The following is a 14,844-nucleotide window of genomic DNA, read 5'->3' as shown; positions in this document are numbered from 1 at the left end:
GGTAGATATTAAGCTTTTATTACCTTAAAGCCCAGCTAGAACTAATGTCAGGAGTTTATGAAAATGTAGAATTTTGTGTTAGTATATGGGATAACTTGATAAAAGAACTGTATAAATGTGAAATCAGTAAGCTTTAAATTTTTTGAGCATCCTTCTGCTTTGAGTATTCTAAAAGGGAGGTAATGGACTAATTTTATATGATAATTCAACACAACTAGTACACTACCTAATATAGTAAAAGATGCTTATTGAAATCTAGTTCTTTTGATACAACTACACCCTTAAATCTATTCATCTAAGAACAAAATGTAGGCTGTGTCTGTGCAAACTGTGGGCTAAGAGAAATGGGAGTAACCTGGACTTCCCTGGTGGCACAGTGGTTAAGAATCAGCCTGGGAATGCAAGGGACACATGTTCAATCCCTGGTCCGGGAAGATCCCACATGCCGCAGAGCAACTAAGCCCGTGGGCCACAACTACTGAGCCTGAGCTCTAGAGCCCATGAGCCATAGTGCTTAGAGCCCATGAAGCCCCAGCGCCTACAGCCTGTGCTCCGCAACAAGAGAAGCCACCGCCATGAGAAGCCCGCACACCGCTGCGAAGAGTAGTCCCCGCTCGCCGCAACTAGAGAAAGCCCACACGCAGCAATGAAGACCCAATGCAGCCAAAACTAACTAAAAATTTATTTTTTTAAAAAAGAAATGGGAGTAACTTGTGTTATGAGTAGGCAGTGCTAGGGTATCACTGTAAAGGATATAAATTTCGAAACAGATTTTGCTGGATGGTCAACTTTGAAAAGGCAAGGTTGGAGGATATTTTTAAGGATGTGGTGCATCATGTACAAAGTTTCAAATGTAGGGATGAAAAGAGTTAATTCAAAATATGAACACATGGAATATAAGCGCCTACATTTTGTATTCATCAAAGGATATTTTTGTTATATTAAAAATCAAAATGAAATTCACTGACATTCTATAGCAACTTTGACAATATCAACTAATATGCTGGATTAATACACACTAAATATATGTAATTATCGAGTTTCTCTGCAACTACCTCTATCATTTACAAGATTTTTTGACAATTTAAGCACTCTATTTAAAGTACCTGTTAGGCACAGTAATTATTTTGTTGACATCTGTCTTCAATTTGCATGCAGATTACAGGTATTTCTTTGAAAAAACGTGTTTTGAAAAGGGCATCATGCTTGGCTTTTAACGAGTCTGATCAACCTTACGGCTTAAGTGAAGTACAGAAAATGCTACAAAATAGAGCCATGTAGGAAAAGGGTTGGAGAAGTTGTAGAGCTTTCACAGCATGGTTTCATTATTTCCCTTGAGATGGCAGATTAATATTCATCTATAAACAATGACAAACAAGTATCTGTGTTTTATCATTGAAAATAACTTTTCTTGCCTTCCTTTAGTGTCAGCAATTTGGGTCATTTCTCACTCCAGTATCAGATAATTGAAGGTAACTTGCATTATTTTTCATCACTCCATCCCTTTTAAGTTCAAATAGCAGAGAAACTGCTTATTACCAGCTTGATATCTTGCCTGCAATTAGACCAAATCACCACAGGGAGGTGATGGTACCTCTAATCTGCTCCAAAGTTCTGAGGTTTGGGCCATATATTAGATTTTTCTAAATCAGCATATATATAATAGGAAAAGGCATTTCGGGAGGGAACGGAATGTGAGAAGGCATAAGAGAAATGTGATTAGAAACAGCATGTTGTATTAGAGAAGTTGCAAGGATTTCAGTATGGCAAGGTTATGGGGTGCAAATGTTGGGTTAGGGGGAGATTATATTAAAGGGACAGACAAGAACCAGAGAAGTGGAGCACGGTGCCAAGATCTGTGATTTACAAAAGGATTTCTGGCATAGATATCCATGATAAACTAGAGGAGAAACATGAAGAGCAAGGAGGCATACTAGGAGGCTACTAAATTAATGCCGGAGGGAAATGCTGAAAATCTTAACCACAGCTGTGGTGACGGGGATGGAGAGAAGGGAATAGATACTAGGGATATTTTAGCAGTAGAACTGACAACTGTTTTTGAGACAAATATTTTCCCACTGCCATTAAAGTAAAATAAGTTTTCCTCTTGACAAGACTCTCAAGAAAAGTTTTACGGTTTAGACATCACGTGAAATTGATACTCAAAACAATGGTTATAGATTACACAGGTATCATCTTTTAACCTTTAGTCATGGCAATAATATTTACAGTTCTGGATACAGACTGCAAAATTTCCTGAGAACCAGTTTAAAACAGCTTTTATTCCTATCTGACAAAGCATTTTAACAAATATTTTCCATAGATTTAAGTAAATATTTTCACCACATCATTATTATAATTATGCTAATAGTACCCAAAAGATAGAATTGCATTGTAAAATCACTTTATTATGAAGAGGTAGAACATAAACAACATTGTCTGCATTATTATTTAATGTTGTCATTGAAATGTAAACATTATGATAACAGGTTTCTTTCCCCTATAACTCTATACAAGAAGGTAATTAACCCTTAAAATATTGCCTAGATGCAAGCTGAACGTCAGTATTTGAGAACTGGAAATCAATGACGTACTATTTCACCCATCCAGCGGCACTATGGTTAAGAGCACCGGCTGTAGGGATAGACCATATGGGTAGCCTGGGCAAGGTACTTCATTTTTCTGTCTGCCTCAGTTTTCTTACCTGCAGACTGAAGCACTGTTGTAAGGACTAAATGAGTGAATACATCTAAAGAGTAGTGCCTGACCTGAAGTCTGCAATCCACAAATATGGATATTCATATCAACTGGCAACAATTTCAAAGCATAATAAAGTCTATTGATGCCTGAAGTTCTGGAAAAGGGCACTAACTGATTGGTGCTGAAAATGTAATGTTATTACAGATTTCTAGAACTCAATCAGGAAACATTTATTAAAGAAAAGATATATATTTTTAAATTTTTTTTTTTTTTTTTTTTTTTTTTTTGCTGCATTGGGTCTTCGTTGCTGCGCACGGGCTTTCTCTAGTTGCAGCGAGTGGGGGCTACTCTTCATTGTGGTGCGCAGGCTTCTCATTGCGGTGGCTTCTCTTGTTGCCGAGCACGGGCTCTAGGCACACACGCTTCAGTAGTTGTGGCATGCGGGCTCAGAAGCTGGGGCTCATGGGCTCTAGAGTGAAGGCTCAGTAGTGTGGCGCACAGGCTTAGTTGCTCTGCAGCATGTGGGATCTTCCCCAACCAGGGATAGAACCCACGTCCCCTGAGCTGGCCAGCGGATTCTTAACCACCGTACCATCAGGGAAGTCCAAGAAAAGATACGTACTTTTTGATCAAGCACCCCAGTCTTGGACGTCAATTCCACACAAATAAACCCATCAGTATGTAAATATCTGACAGAGGCTGCTTATTTTTGCATTCTTAATAGTAGAAGCAATGTAAATACCCAATTATGACACACTGATATCTTTGACACAGTATTATCTTTGTCAACTGACATAATAAAATGGTTATTCTTAATTCCATACTCCAGACAGCCAAAAAGCATAGCAAACAATACTAGCATCTGCTTTAAACTAGCCGTGAGGAACTTACCTGCTCCTGTCAAGATATCTGAGTAAACCTCACATATACTCCAGATGTGCATGAGGTAAGATGAAATTGTATTCTTGGAGATTTCATCACTACCAGTAAAAACCTCTTCTACTGTAAGGCAGACATAAATTCTTCTAAATATTCTTTTCACATGATAACATTTAATATTAATCATGTGATTTAACTAACAATGAGTGTATTTTCTCACTAACAAAAGTCAGCTGAAAAACCTCCGGTGATGATACCATACATGGCATAAGTAAAAAATAAAGTTTTATTTTAGAGATCAAGTCTCATGAGATTATATGCGGTTGTCTGGTAGATTGTGTCCAGAAGGATTTGATTCTGTGGCCATATTTAGACTCACTGAGAAAAAAATGATAGATTAGCAACATGTGCCTTGATGGTGGCATCCAACTCATGTGTTATTGTGACTACAGGCATGTAGGGAGAAACAAAAAGTCTGGAGCACGTTTTCTTAGATCAGTTGACATTAAAAACATTAAACTAATAGCATATTCATTTAATCACCTGAAAAAACTGATATTCATATATGATTTTCCAGATATTATTTTTGTTTGAATCAAAAATTTTTCAAATAACTACATACATTCTATAAATTTCAAGCTTAAATTTATTAACAAGTAATTTAATGAAGAACAGGTCATTGTTCATGTGTAATTAACAAATTTTAAACAAGTGATACCCCTAAAATATGCTAAAATGTGGCCACATTAGATAATTAGGCTGATTTTTTTCATGTAGTTCTTCCGTTCATATATTTTGTCCAATATCCGAAAAGTATCTATAGACTATATGAAGGCAAATATTTACTTATAAGGTTGTTTAATAACGTGGTTCCCATTAAGTAAGAGATGAATGCCTAGAAAAATGAGTTGAGTGATGTATTTTAATCAATATACAATTTATGTTGGTTCTCAATAAGCATTTGAGTCTGTATGATTTACAAGTAATAATAAGCACCTTCCATTTTAAGAGAATATTCTTACAGATAAATGTATTCTTTGGCAAAGCATGGTATTTCACCACATAATAAACTGTTTTGTTAATTCAGAGTATAGGTATTTACTTTGCCCATGTATTCCTTGTAAGCAATACCATAGCTTACAGAAAAACCCGAACGAACTTTTTGGCCAACCCAATATAATTGAATGACTTAGCTGACAATTGTTACAGTGGCTGGTAGAAAATTAGGGGTCAAGGCAAAAGGTGTCTTTTTATGTCCTTTTTCAACATGACTCTAACTGCATAGAAGTGAGCAAATCCTTGTTGAATTTCATTAAGCTTTATGTAACTTGATTCCAACGTAGATGCACCACACAAGACAGCAGCAGGGAGCCCGACTTTGAAGGTTAACCTTTATCGCCATTTTCTACGATATGCATTGATCACTAAGACCACCAACCCATGGCAACAAAGCCGGGGTGAAAGTACTGGAAAAGGGAAGAAGAACCTTACATATCTTTGGGGATAATTTTTCCTGGTAAAAAATATTCTCTGGAACTAATTTTACCTCTTTCCTAAATATCAAAACATTAAAGAATATATCACTGTGTATGTTTATGAAAGCATTTCAAACACATGTAAATCATAAGGATAACTTAGACTATGGCCCTCGGGAGCTTGCCGTACTTTTCAGCACTTTTACAGTATACCACAAATGGGATCTCTTCAGCAAGCAAGCTCAGAGCCAACAAATACATCTTTATTTCCCGATTTCCTACTATCAGGGGAGGTTTTAAAATCTGGATGCTATTAAAAAAAAATAATCAGTTACTTCAAGCTATTATTATGAATAGTCTACCCCCAAAATGAACTAAGTAAGAGTTTAACAAGCTCTTTTTCAAAATTTACAATTAAGAAAATTATCAACTTGGTCTTCAAAATGCAAACGCCTTTTTTTTTTTGAATAATTGACCCAACCCTTCATAATTGTGCAGTAGGAACACGAACAGCAAGTAACTACCAACTCAAGGCATGTCAAATTCACCTGATACTTAAATGGACAACATGGAATTGAATGTGTAGCCACTAACATCCATAACCAAGATGTGTTTATAATGGTAATGTTATTAACCATAGATAAAGAAATGCTTTTTTAAATGTCTCTCTAAAATTAATATCACTAATAGGACCATGCAGATATGAATAACGAATGAATGAAGAGAAGGGCTTGATGGGCATAGTTTAAGTAAATTCTCCAACTCAACCTCAAAGGGGAAAAAACGAGTCTTATTTCACTGCTGGTTTTTAACCACATTCATCTAGTTCAATACTAAATAAGCTTATTACTGGCAATTTTAATATTTGGGGGTTTGATAGGGGAAAATAAACGGCCCTCTTTTCTCTCCCTGAGTTCTCAATTAGAAAAGAAGCCACAGATGGAGAGCAAATATCACCCTTTACATAGTAATTGCTAATACGGAGGAAAAGTACTTCAATGCGTGGCAACCATGGGATGCATCAACCTTAATTCTGAAATTAAACAGACCTTCTAGCCATAGGAAGAGTTGAACATCATAAGGCTCTTCATATTATCACGGAAGTTATTGCAGAAGCACAGCCTACTCTTGTATGTCTTTTAGTAGAATCTATACCTTCTGCAGGCAGCCTGGAGGGAAGAAGGAGGAAGCGCTCAGCTCAACTAGGTCCTTCTCCCAAAGTCACCTAACAGGTAAATCACTCTACCTAACCTGGGGTGGAATTCGAACGGATTACCATTCACTGGAACAGTAGAGATAGAAGCTAAGAATGTTACAAGTGCAGTTTTCTCCACATAACAGAAAACAGTAAGATGGAGAAGGAGGTTGCGCCTCAAAATCCCAACATCTTTAGTTGGTCAGAACTACAACAGACAGGTTCTCTAGATCCCAGGAGATGGGAAGATGCAATGTTTTAACTGAGCACCCTGTTAAGAAGTAGTCTCTTTTAAGTTTCTCATTTGAAAAGTTAAAGCCTAAAGATCATTTCATCATTATTCTTACATAGTAAAATGGCAAAAATAAACACATAATTTCTTCCAGCAGCCAAATATGGGATGAATATAGAAATATAATTTATTTTTCTACAAGCTACTTATCTTAAAATATGTATTTCTCTAGAAAACTGATAACATCCAATTTCAGATATAGATATAAATATAGCACTCACTTTATTTCCATAACACTGTATTTGTGAGGCTTAAATTATTATGTGCTCTGTTGTTTAACTTAGTACACAGTGATGAATGATAAAATAAAGCACTTCTCAAATCCATTAGATATGGGAAAACTTTGAAATTACACATTTATTTCTTTATCCCATCAATATCAATCACTACAGAGAGACAACATGCAGAAGTTGGTTCTCTATATGTTTAATACTTTTAAGGAAATCACCCACTGGATTTGAAGTAAGAATCTCTCCCTATTCTGTACAACATTTACAAGAAATAAAATCTACTTTAAAAAAGAGAAGCAAGCCAAGGGGAGGTACATCAAATTCTTTTTATGTTTCAATCATGAAAAGGATACATCAAACAAGAAGACTTACTAGTTCACTTTTAAATACGTATTAAGATTTTCTCTGGAAGAATTTATAATTAAGGGAAGTGATTTAAAATCTCAAAGAAGTTACAGACCTTAAAATGTCCTGCCAATTAGAATAGAAAAAAATATTAGAAGTGTGATTTTTAAATATATATGATGCACATCAAACAACTTTGATGTTATTTATCTAAAGATGATACGCTATGTGTTTATACCTGTATAAAAGTTAATAAAAACTATTTTGAACTTGTGGATTCATTTTTTTACCTACTTTTTCCATGTATTGATGTTACAGGAGAAAACTTAGACAAAGATCCCTGTTTCCTGAATATCAGTGCCTACAATGAAATCGGGATTATATATTTCTCTCTAGTGAGTAAATAATACTTTTCATTAGTTTGCATTAGGTAAATAATATACTGCCTCTTATCAATCAATAAATTTTGCTAGCCTAAAGCACTTTTTAAGTTAAATTCATTTTATTAAAACAAACTCATTACTATGTACAAGCTCAGTATAAACTAATAGTATTTGCTTTTATATTTACTTATATATTTTATATTTAATTCAACTATTTGAAAGATACCATTTTAAGGGTGGTATATGAATAAAAGAGAGAAAATAGAAAAATATACTATTGTTTTGATATTGTTGGTTTATTTACTTGGAATACTTGCACAAAAAGACCTATCTATGAACTTGTAAGCAACTTAAACCCCTTGAAAGACTTGTTAGCAAATATATAAATATACACATATTTTACATATAATAAATATATATCTATATTAAATAATATTATATCTCTATATTTACATAATATATATTTAAAGGATTTTACCATATGTATGTATATGTATATATTTATACACATTTGTACTTATATATGTAAAAACATATTTGTTACAAAGTATTGGAGCACACTTCTCAAATGTGACAGTCAGTGAAATTATAGTTTAATGGCTATTTAAAATAATGTAAAGTGACTTTTATCAGAAAGCACTGTTTAAGCCAAAATTTAGTAAACTTTGAGAACAAATTAAATTCACTAAATGTCAGCTCAAGCTCATCATTTAGAACTGTACTGTCAGGGTCTTTCAAATATGTTCAAATAAATGCAACTCCCTAAGAGTAAAATATTCCACTTAAACTTTACATATGTGCCCTGTACAGATACATTTACAAGAAGGGAGGCTCTACGATTCCATGGGCTCAGCAGCAGCTCATTTCCACTATCTGGCAAGAAATTAAATTCCACTTCTACTTCATCCTAGAGATAAGCTTCTTTAAAGTTTATTTTAGTTTAGTTACAAAATAGATAGTATCAACAGGAACAGCATATGCATATATAGTTCAATAACAGAGGAGAAGAAATAAGCCAGAAACCAATGTATATCTGAAATGGTATTGTTATCAAATTTAAAAATACTACCTGCCTCTTCAAAAAATGCCCATCATATTAAAAAGTTATTTGGGGACTGAAAGTCTTAGCATAGTCATCATATTTTAAAAATGGGTACCAAATAAAAACATTACTTTTAGACTTTTAGGCTACTTTTTATCTTGTGATGACCTCTCCTGGTTGAGTTGTTCATTATCTTACTTTCGTGTAGTTACCATTTTTTCTCTCCTTTGGATGTTTTTAATATTAAGAATTTAGCTATCAAACTTCTTCAGAGCTGCATATACTATAAATTCAATTTTTCATTAAGGGTAGAAGTATAAATTTAAAGTACTGAGTACGTGAAGCTCATTCTAATCAGTAAAATCAATATCATTCTTATTTATTTAATTCATCTCTAGGATGGGGGCAACTTTGAGTTTTGGTCACAATTTAGATTCAAATGAAACAAAAAGTCATATTAATTAAGCCATTACACGTTTTCAACAATGAGGAATAGGAGCTAAATAAATAATCTGAATAATTGAACATAACCATTAACTATCTTAAAAGTAATGGTCTCTGCTCTTCCCTCTTCCCCTGTGGCCAAATTCTAAGTTGTAAGAACTAAGAATATATTTCAGAGATAACAACCTTCCCATTCTTAAAATATACTAACCCAATGACTGAAGGTAAGCCATTCTTGACACACGGTGAATTTTTCAGATTGATTCATTATAATTAAAGTCTACAGAAAGATCAGGAAAAACTCTGGCTGTGAGGCCCTTCAATCCGTGAACACAGTAAATTGAATGTATAATGAGCTTATTTTCTGAGAAAAGTGTCAATTAGTTCTATATAACCAGACCTTGACATGGAAACTGAAATTTCATCAGAATAGTTTTCTCAGAATCTAGTAACATGTTTATGTAAATATGAATACCGAGCATTAATAGCTGCACAATTTATATTTAAATCTATAAAACTGACATTAAATATTAATAACACATCATGTTTTTGAGGTTTAATCTACTTTGGAAAAAACTATAAAAGTTCGTTTCAAGTTCATTACAAACTCAGATTACCAGTTAGTGGCTTCTCTATCTTTAAATGCAAGGAAAGAGAACCAAGTACTCTATTTCGGAGAATATGTCAAACAGTAATACTGGTTCATCATATGATAATATTATTTAGTAGATCCTTTAGCACAACTTATGAAGTCCTTTTTCAACGTTTATTCTTATCAATATTTACACACTGGGATAAGAGCATTCATATTAACATATGGACAAAGATGCATTAATGAATCCCAGGATATGATAGACAGAAATAGTACTACTTCATATATGAATACTGGAAAACACGAAACTTTTTTTCCTGCATGGAAAACGGTTATTTTGAAACTCTAAAATCTCCATGATGATTCTTTAACAAGTCGTCCATTCTCAGAAACAAGTATGTCTTATGAATATTACCCTAAGATTCCTACAGGCTATCTTTCTAGTATTTAACTCTTTCTGAACCAAAGGAGCGCTCATGCATTTCCTCTCTAGATGCACAATACGCACTTCTAAAGCAATGCAGACGATGGGCTGGAATCTTCCATTTCTTTCTACTCTTTCTAACCTCGTGAACAAATGAACAATCTTTTCTAGAAAAACTAGCCAAAACACAGAGATAAACATATTTCACAGCATCATTTTTTCTGAGAACTCTTTTAAGAAATCTGTTCATTACTGCATTAATGCTATTTTGCACCGACTGTCCCAAGTCCTAGACTGCATTGCACTTAGCTGCCAGAGAATTAAAGCAATTTCAGCTACAATATTGGATTCACTGTCTTCCATTTTAATAAGCAAATACTAAACGCTCATTAACTTGGGGCTGGGGTGAGGGGGGGCGAATAGAAGTCCATAGGAGCCCAAAAGACGCTCCTTTTTCACTCCCATAGCCATGCTTATTTAAGTTAAAACCATAAATAAAACGAAGAAACTTATTTTTGCCATGTTTTCACTTTTCATTCACTGACCTACCTAAGCAAAAGGCAATGAACTTCCTCTACACAAACACACCAAAGTGGAAGAATAAGTCCTAAGACGCTGTCCCCGACACTAATGACTCTAACCCAGCAGTTGCCAACCAATCTCCACGACCAGAAACAACTTTCTAGAAACATCACCAGCTTCAAAAACCCTCTCCCCGCAACCCGGAGCGCGGGGTTTGGAGTGTCCCCTGCTGCAGTGGCCGCAAGTGCGTGACAGAGAAGCCACACACACACATCAGGCTGCGACACCTCAGAAGGCACCTCCGAGTTGGTACCCTGGGGTGGAACATCAATGCGGCACTGAAACTGCTCCAGCGCAGAGCGAGCTCGCGGGAGGGCTACTTACGGGACGTGGCGGGAGCCGTCCAGGCTCTGCAGAGGATGCTGCCGACCAGCCAGAAGGAAAGCGCTGCCCCGCAGCCGGCTCCCCGAGCCACCGGCATCCTTCGCCTCCTGGCTCGCGGTACTCCAAAGGCTCGCTGCAGAGAGATGCCGTCAGGCTCTCTGAGGGGTTCTCGAAGGGAGATGGGCCGTCCTCAGGCACGACCGAAAGCCAAGCCCCTCCTACTTCCTCTTTTCTCCCCTCACCCGCGCCGGGCTCCAGTCCGGCGGGGCTGGGAGCTGCAGGGCGGTCGCAGCCTTCGTCTTCCCTCCGCGCGGGTCTTGCCTCTTGCTCCTGCGAACCAACGCCAGGGGGAAGAATTCAAACCGAGAAAGAAAGGGAGGGGGGAGCAGAGGAGGGGACACCTACCCCGCCCTCTCCCTCTCGGGGAAAAAAAAAAGAAAAAAAATCACCAGGGGACGAGGCGGAAAACCAGAAGAGCGGAGGACGCAGAAGGAGCAGGGAGCACGCCGGAGACGGCGGTGCTGAGGTCGCCACTGCGGGCGAGCGCTCCCCCGGCCGCTGGGCAGCGTGACTCGGAGGGGTTTCCAGTCGCCCACCAGCTCACATGGAGCGACTGTGTTTGCGCGGAGCGGAGCACGCAGCCGGGCCGGCGGAGGGGCGGGCGCACGCACGGCCTCAGCGCGGCGCGGCGCGGGGCAGCATCTCCCAGGCGGTGCAGCGCGAGCAGCGGCGGCTGCGGCCGGAGGGCTGGAAACGCCGTCGCCAGCAGCGCCTGCGAAGCCGGGCGGCGGACGAGGCGGGGGGAAAACCCTCCCTCCTCTCCCCCCTCTCCAGGCCCCTCCCTGGCTCCTCCTTCGCCGCCGCCTGCTTCTCCTTACCTTACCCCTCTGGCTGTCACAAACCTTCCGCCGTGCCCTCGCCTCGCTGGGAAACAGGAGAGAGGAGGAACCCAGGGGCCCGGGTCCCTCAGCTGGGGCGCGGGCCGAGGAGGGAGGCGCGCGCCTCTCCCCGGGTGGGAGGCGGTGCTGAAGTTGGGAATTCGCAGTGTGATCTTGGAACCCGGCTCCAACCCTGACTGCCCCCTACCCAGCTGCAGGAAACAGAACCCCTTCGCTCGGATGCCTTCTTCTCCTGTCTCTCCTCCCCTTCAGATAGAGATGGTACAGGCCCCGGGAGCTCCGGCCCCCCGGGAACTAGAATCAGGCGTCCGACTGGCAGGTCTTCCGAGTGGTCCTAACACCAAGTGACGGAGCTGAACATCCCGACTGGAGCGGCAAGGACTGCAGACGCCGCTAATGCAGATGTTTTCAATATGTAATTAATTCATACTCAGTGCACACGTACACCCAGCACTCGCTGCTGCCGGGAAAACTCCATTCAGGCAAACGCGCACACAAACAGATACAAACACAAAACTGAAATCAGCAGGCATACAGGTAACTACTTCAAGGTATCTGATGCGTTGCAAGTACGAAGAATTACGAATATCTAGGGAGACCCAGATTTTCTTTTCTCATTCAGATCATTTCAATAATAAATCTCAGGCTCTTCTCCCCCGCTCACACCTCTCCGGACACCATCCTCCATATAGTTTCCTTCCAGCCAGTCTACATATAGTACTGGGGATTCTTATATCTCTGCAGAACCAATCCTTTTACTGACTCTACTGACACAGTTAAGAATTACTGGTCATCTAACTATCTAACGATGTTTACGGAGGGCTAAGGGGGAGGAACCATGTCTTTCAATGTTATGCCATGAATAAGCATTCGCCTTTCAAGATAAATAAAATTTTTATGGAGACTTGCCTACTCCTGGAATATACTCTGAGTTTAATATTATGGTTATTTCTCAGAAAGGTCCACTGTAAACAGTGCTGTGTGTTCACTGCATAATTTGTATGGTGGTAATGGGCCTGATTCAGCATTCTTTATTAGAGCTTTGTTTCCTATTAATTTAAAGGGATGTTTTGTCCTAGTAAGAACTACAGATTGGGTACAATCTGGAAAATGAAGACACACAGAGATGACTAACGGGGGAAACTGCATCCTTGTGCTGTAAAACTCGCCACCTATAAAATGATACAGTAGATGCATTCTTATGGAATATAAAATGCCCTTTTTCTATTTTAATTCCCACAGACTGTCAGAAGTCAATGAGCGCTTGCGAAAACACTGTGGTAGAGAACTGTCCTCAACCATCTGTAAGAACTCAAAGAAACCAGTCATAGGAGAAAAATACTGTGCAGGAGCACAACTTTTCAGAAGTCAGTTTTTAAACTATGTCTGTCTATTTTAACCATTGCAGTAAATGCCACTAAAGTAGGGCTCAAGTTGTTTAATAGAAGAATAAAAGTGGGAGCAATTGAAAGTATTACCATTTCAGTATCTCAGTGGATGCTATTCAGTGGGTATCTACTCCAGGCAGGTTTGAACTGAATCCATCTATTAGGGTACTGAGTTTAAAAAGCTGGCAGAAGATTTCTATTTAATTGTTTTGTAACAGAAAATGACATACCTGAGGGTGTTGCTTTCCTACAAAAACATTCTGACCAGTTTGTAATCATTTCTCTTAAGGAGTAAAAACAAACAAAACAAAACTTTGTTTTAATGACGCGTGTAACCACCCTGCGTCACCACTGTGCTATATAATATGGTCTTACTTCATGCCAGTGTGAGCTAAGACCCTGCCTTTATCAATTTTCAATGTACTTTGCCATGTTTGAAAGTTAACAATGTCACATTCTTTGTAGTGCAACTACCTTTGCTTGAAATTCGTGTTAACTAGATACGGACATTGGAATTTACAATTATACTTAAAGAAATAAGACTTCAGTAGTTTCAGGATCAGACATTCCTTAGATTCCAATGCTACATTCTCCATATCCAGTTCACCCTTTTCATCATTAGATATTAAGAAGATTCTTTTTGACTTCAATTATAACTCTTAATGAGAAGGTAGGAAGTACCAAGCCCATTTGGCCTAGTCAACATTTAAGAACCTGTAAAAGTGAGAAGCCAAACAATAGATTCAGGATACTTCTATCAGAAGCCTATTAGATACAGTAAATATGGACTGTCTTATTCCAGAGAGTGAATTCATCATGGATATGTGCATTACACTGTATTTGAAAAGAATCGAAGACAGCATATGATGAAGTGAAATGTTTCTTTAGTTCAATGTAAGAATATAAGGTCAATCAAAGTTTGAGAATAGTAAAACTAAGTGGACCAAAGGCACACAAAGAGAAAACAAAAACATGATGAGGAAAGAAGATGGGCAAGTGGTATTATTTTGGAAGTGAAGTAATATAAAATAAGAAAGGATAGACAATTCCTGTTTCCCACCACTCATGTCCTCTTTTCTTCTTCTACAGAAATTATTGGGCTTATTTTTTTATATTAACATGACCCCATAATTGGAACAAGTTATTGCATCACAAACAACATATGCATCATTCATTTATATCTCCAATATTTGTTGAGTTTCTACTATTATTGAGCTGGACGTTGTGCTAGACACTGGGATTATACCTCTGAGTAATCAATAACCCTCTTGACCTCAGAGTTGGTGGCTAATGATTGAATAAAGAGATCAAGATAAATATGCATAACGTTTATACTGACATCTATTCAGGTAAATATTGACTGGGTAATCTAGTATCTTCATATTTTCTTTAAAAAATGAAGATCATCAAAAAACTTTCTTATCACAATCATCATCATAAGCATTCCAGAGACCTGTAAGTATTCTGCCACCTGGTAAATTATCTCAAAAGTCGTCCCCAAATTCTGGAACTTCACTGATGAAAAGAATCACAATATTTTGGTTTTAATAACACTTTGAAGTGACTAACTCTATTAATGAAGCACTGAAAAAATTCAGGACTTTCCAATAAGTAAAGAAACAATTAGTATATCTCCAGGTGTGGTCCTTA

At 38.0% G+C, this 14,844-nt stretch overlaps 1 protein-coding gene across 1 annotated transcript; it reads right to left on the bottom strand.

Moving 5' to 3' along the window:
- Positions 1-10,850: 10,850 nt before the first annotated feature.
- Positions 10,851-12,284, bottom strand: LOC307191769 (uncharacterized protein; the record flags this gene model as incomplete). Its single annotated transcript, XM_079931961.1, has 3 exons — positions 10,851-11,237; positions 11,357-11,932; positions 12,252-12,284. The coding sequence occupies 3 exons, from the start codon at positions 12,282-12,284 to the stop codon at positions 10,851-10,853; spliced, it is 996 nt and encodes a 331-aa protein (XP_079788087.1).
- Positions 12,285-14,844: the final 2,560 nt, after the last annotated feature.

This window comes from Stenella coeruleoalba (assembly GCF_951394435.1).
Source record: "Stenella coeruleoalba genome assembly, chromosome: 9".
Lineage (NCBI taxonomy): Eukaryota > Metazoa > Chordata > Mammalia > Artiodactyla > Delphinidae > Stenella > Stenella coeruleoalba.
The sequence above is the reverse complement of the archived record's forward strand: the minus strand, read 5'-3'. Positions and strand labels throughout refer to the sequence as shown.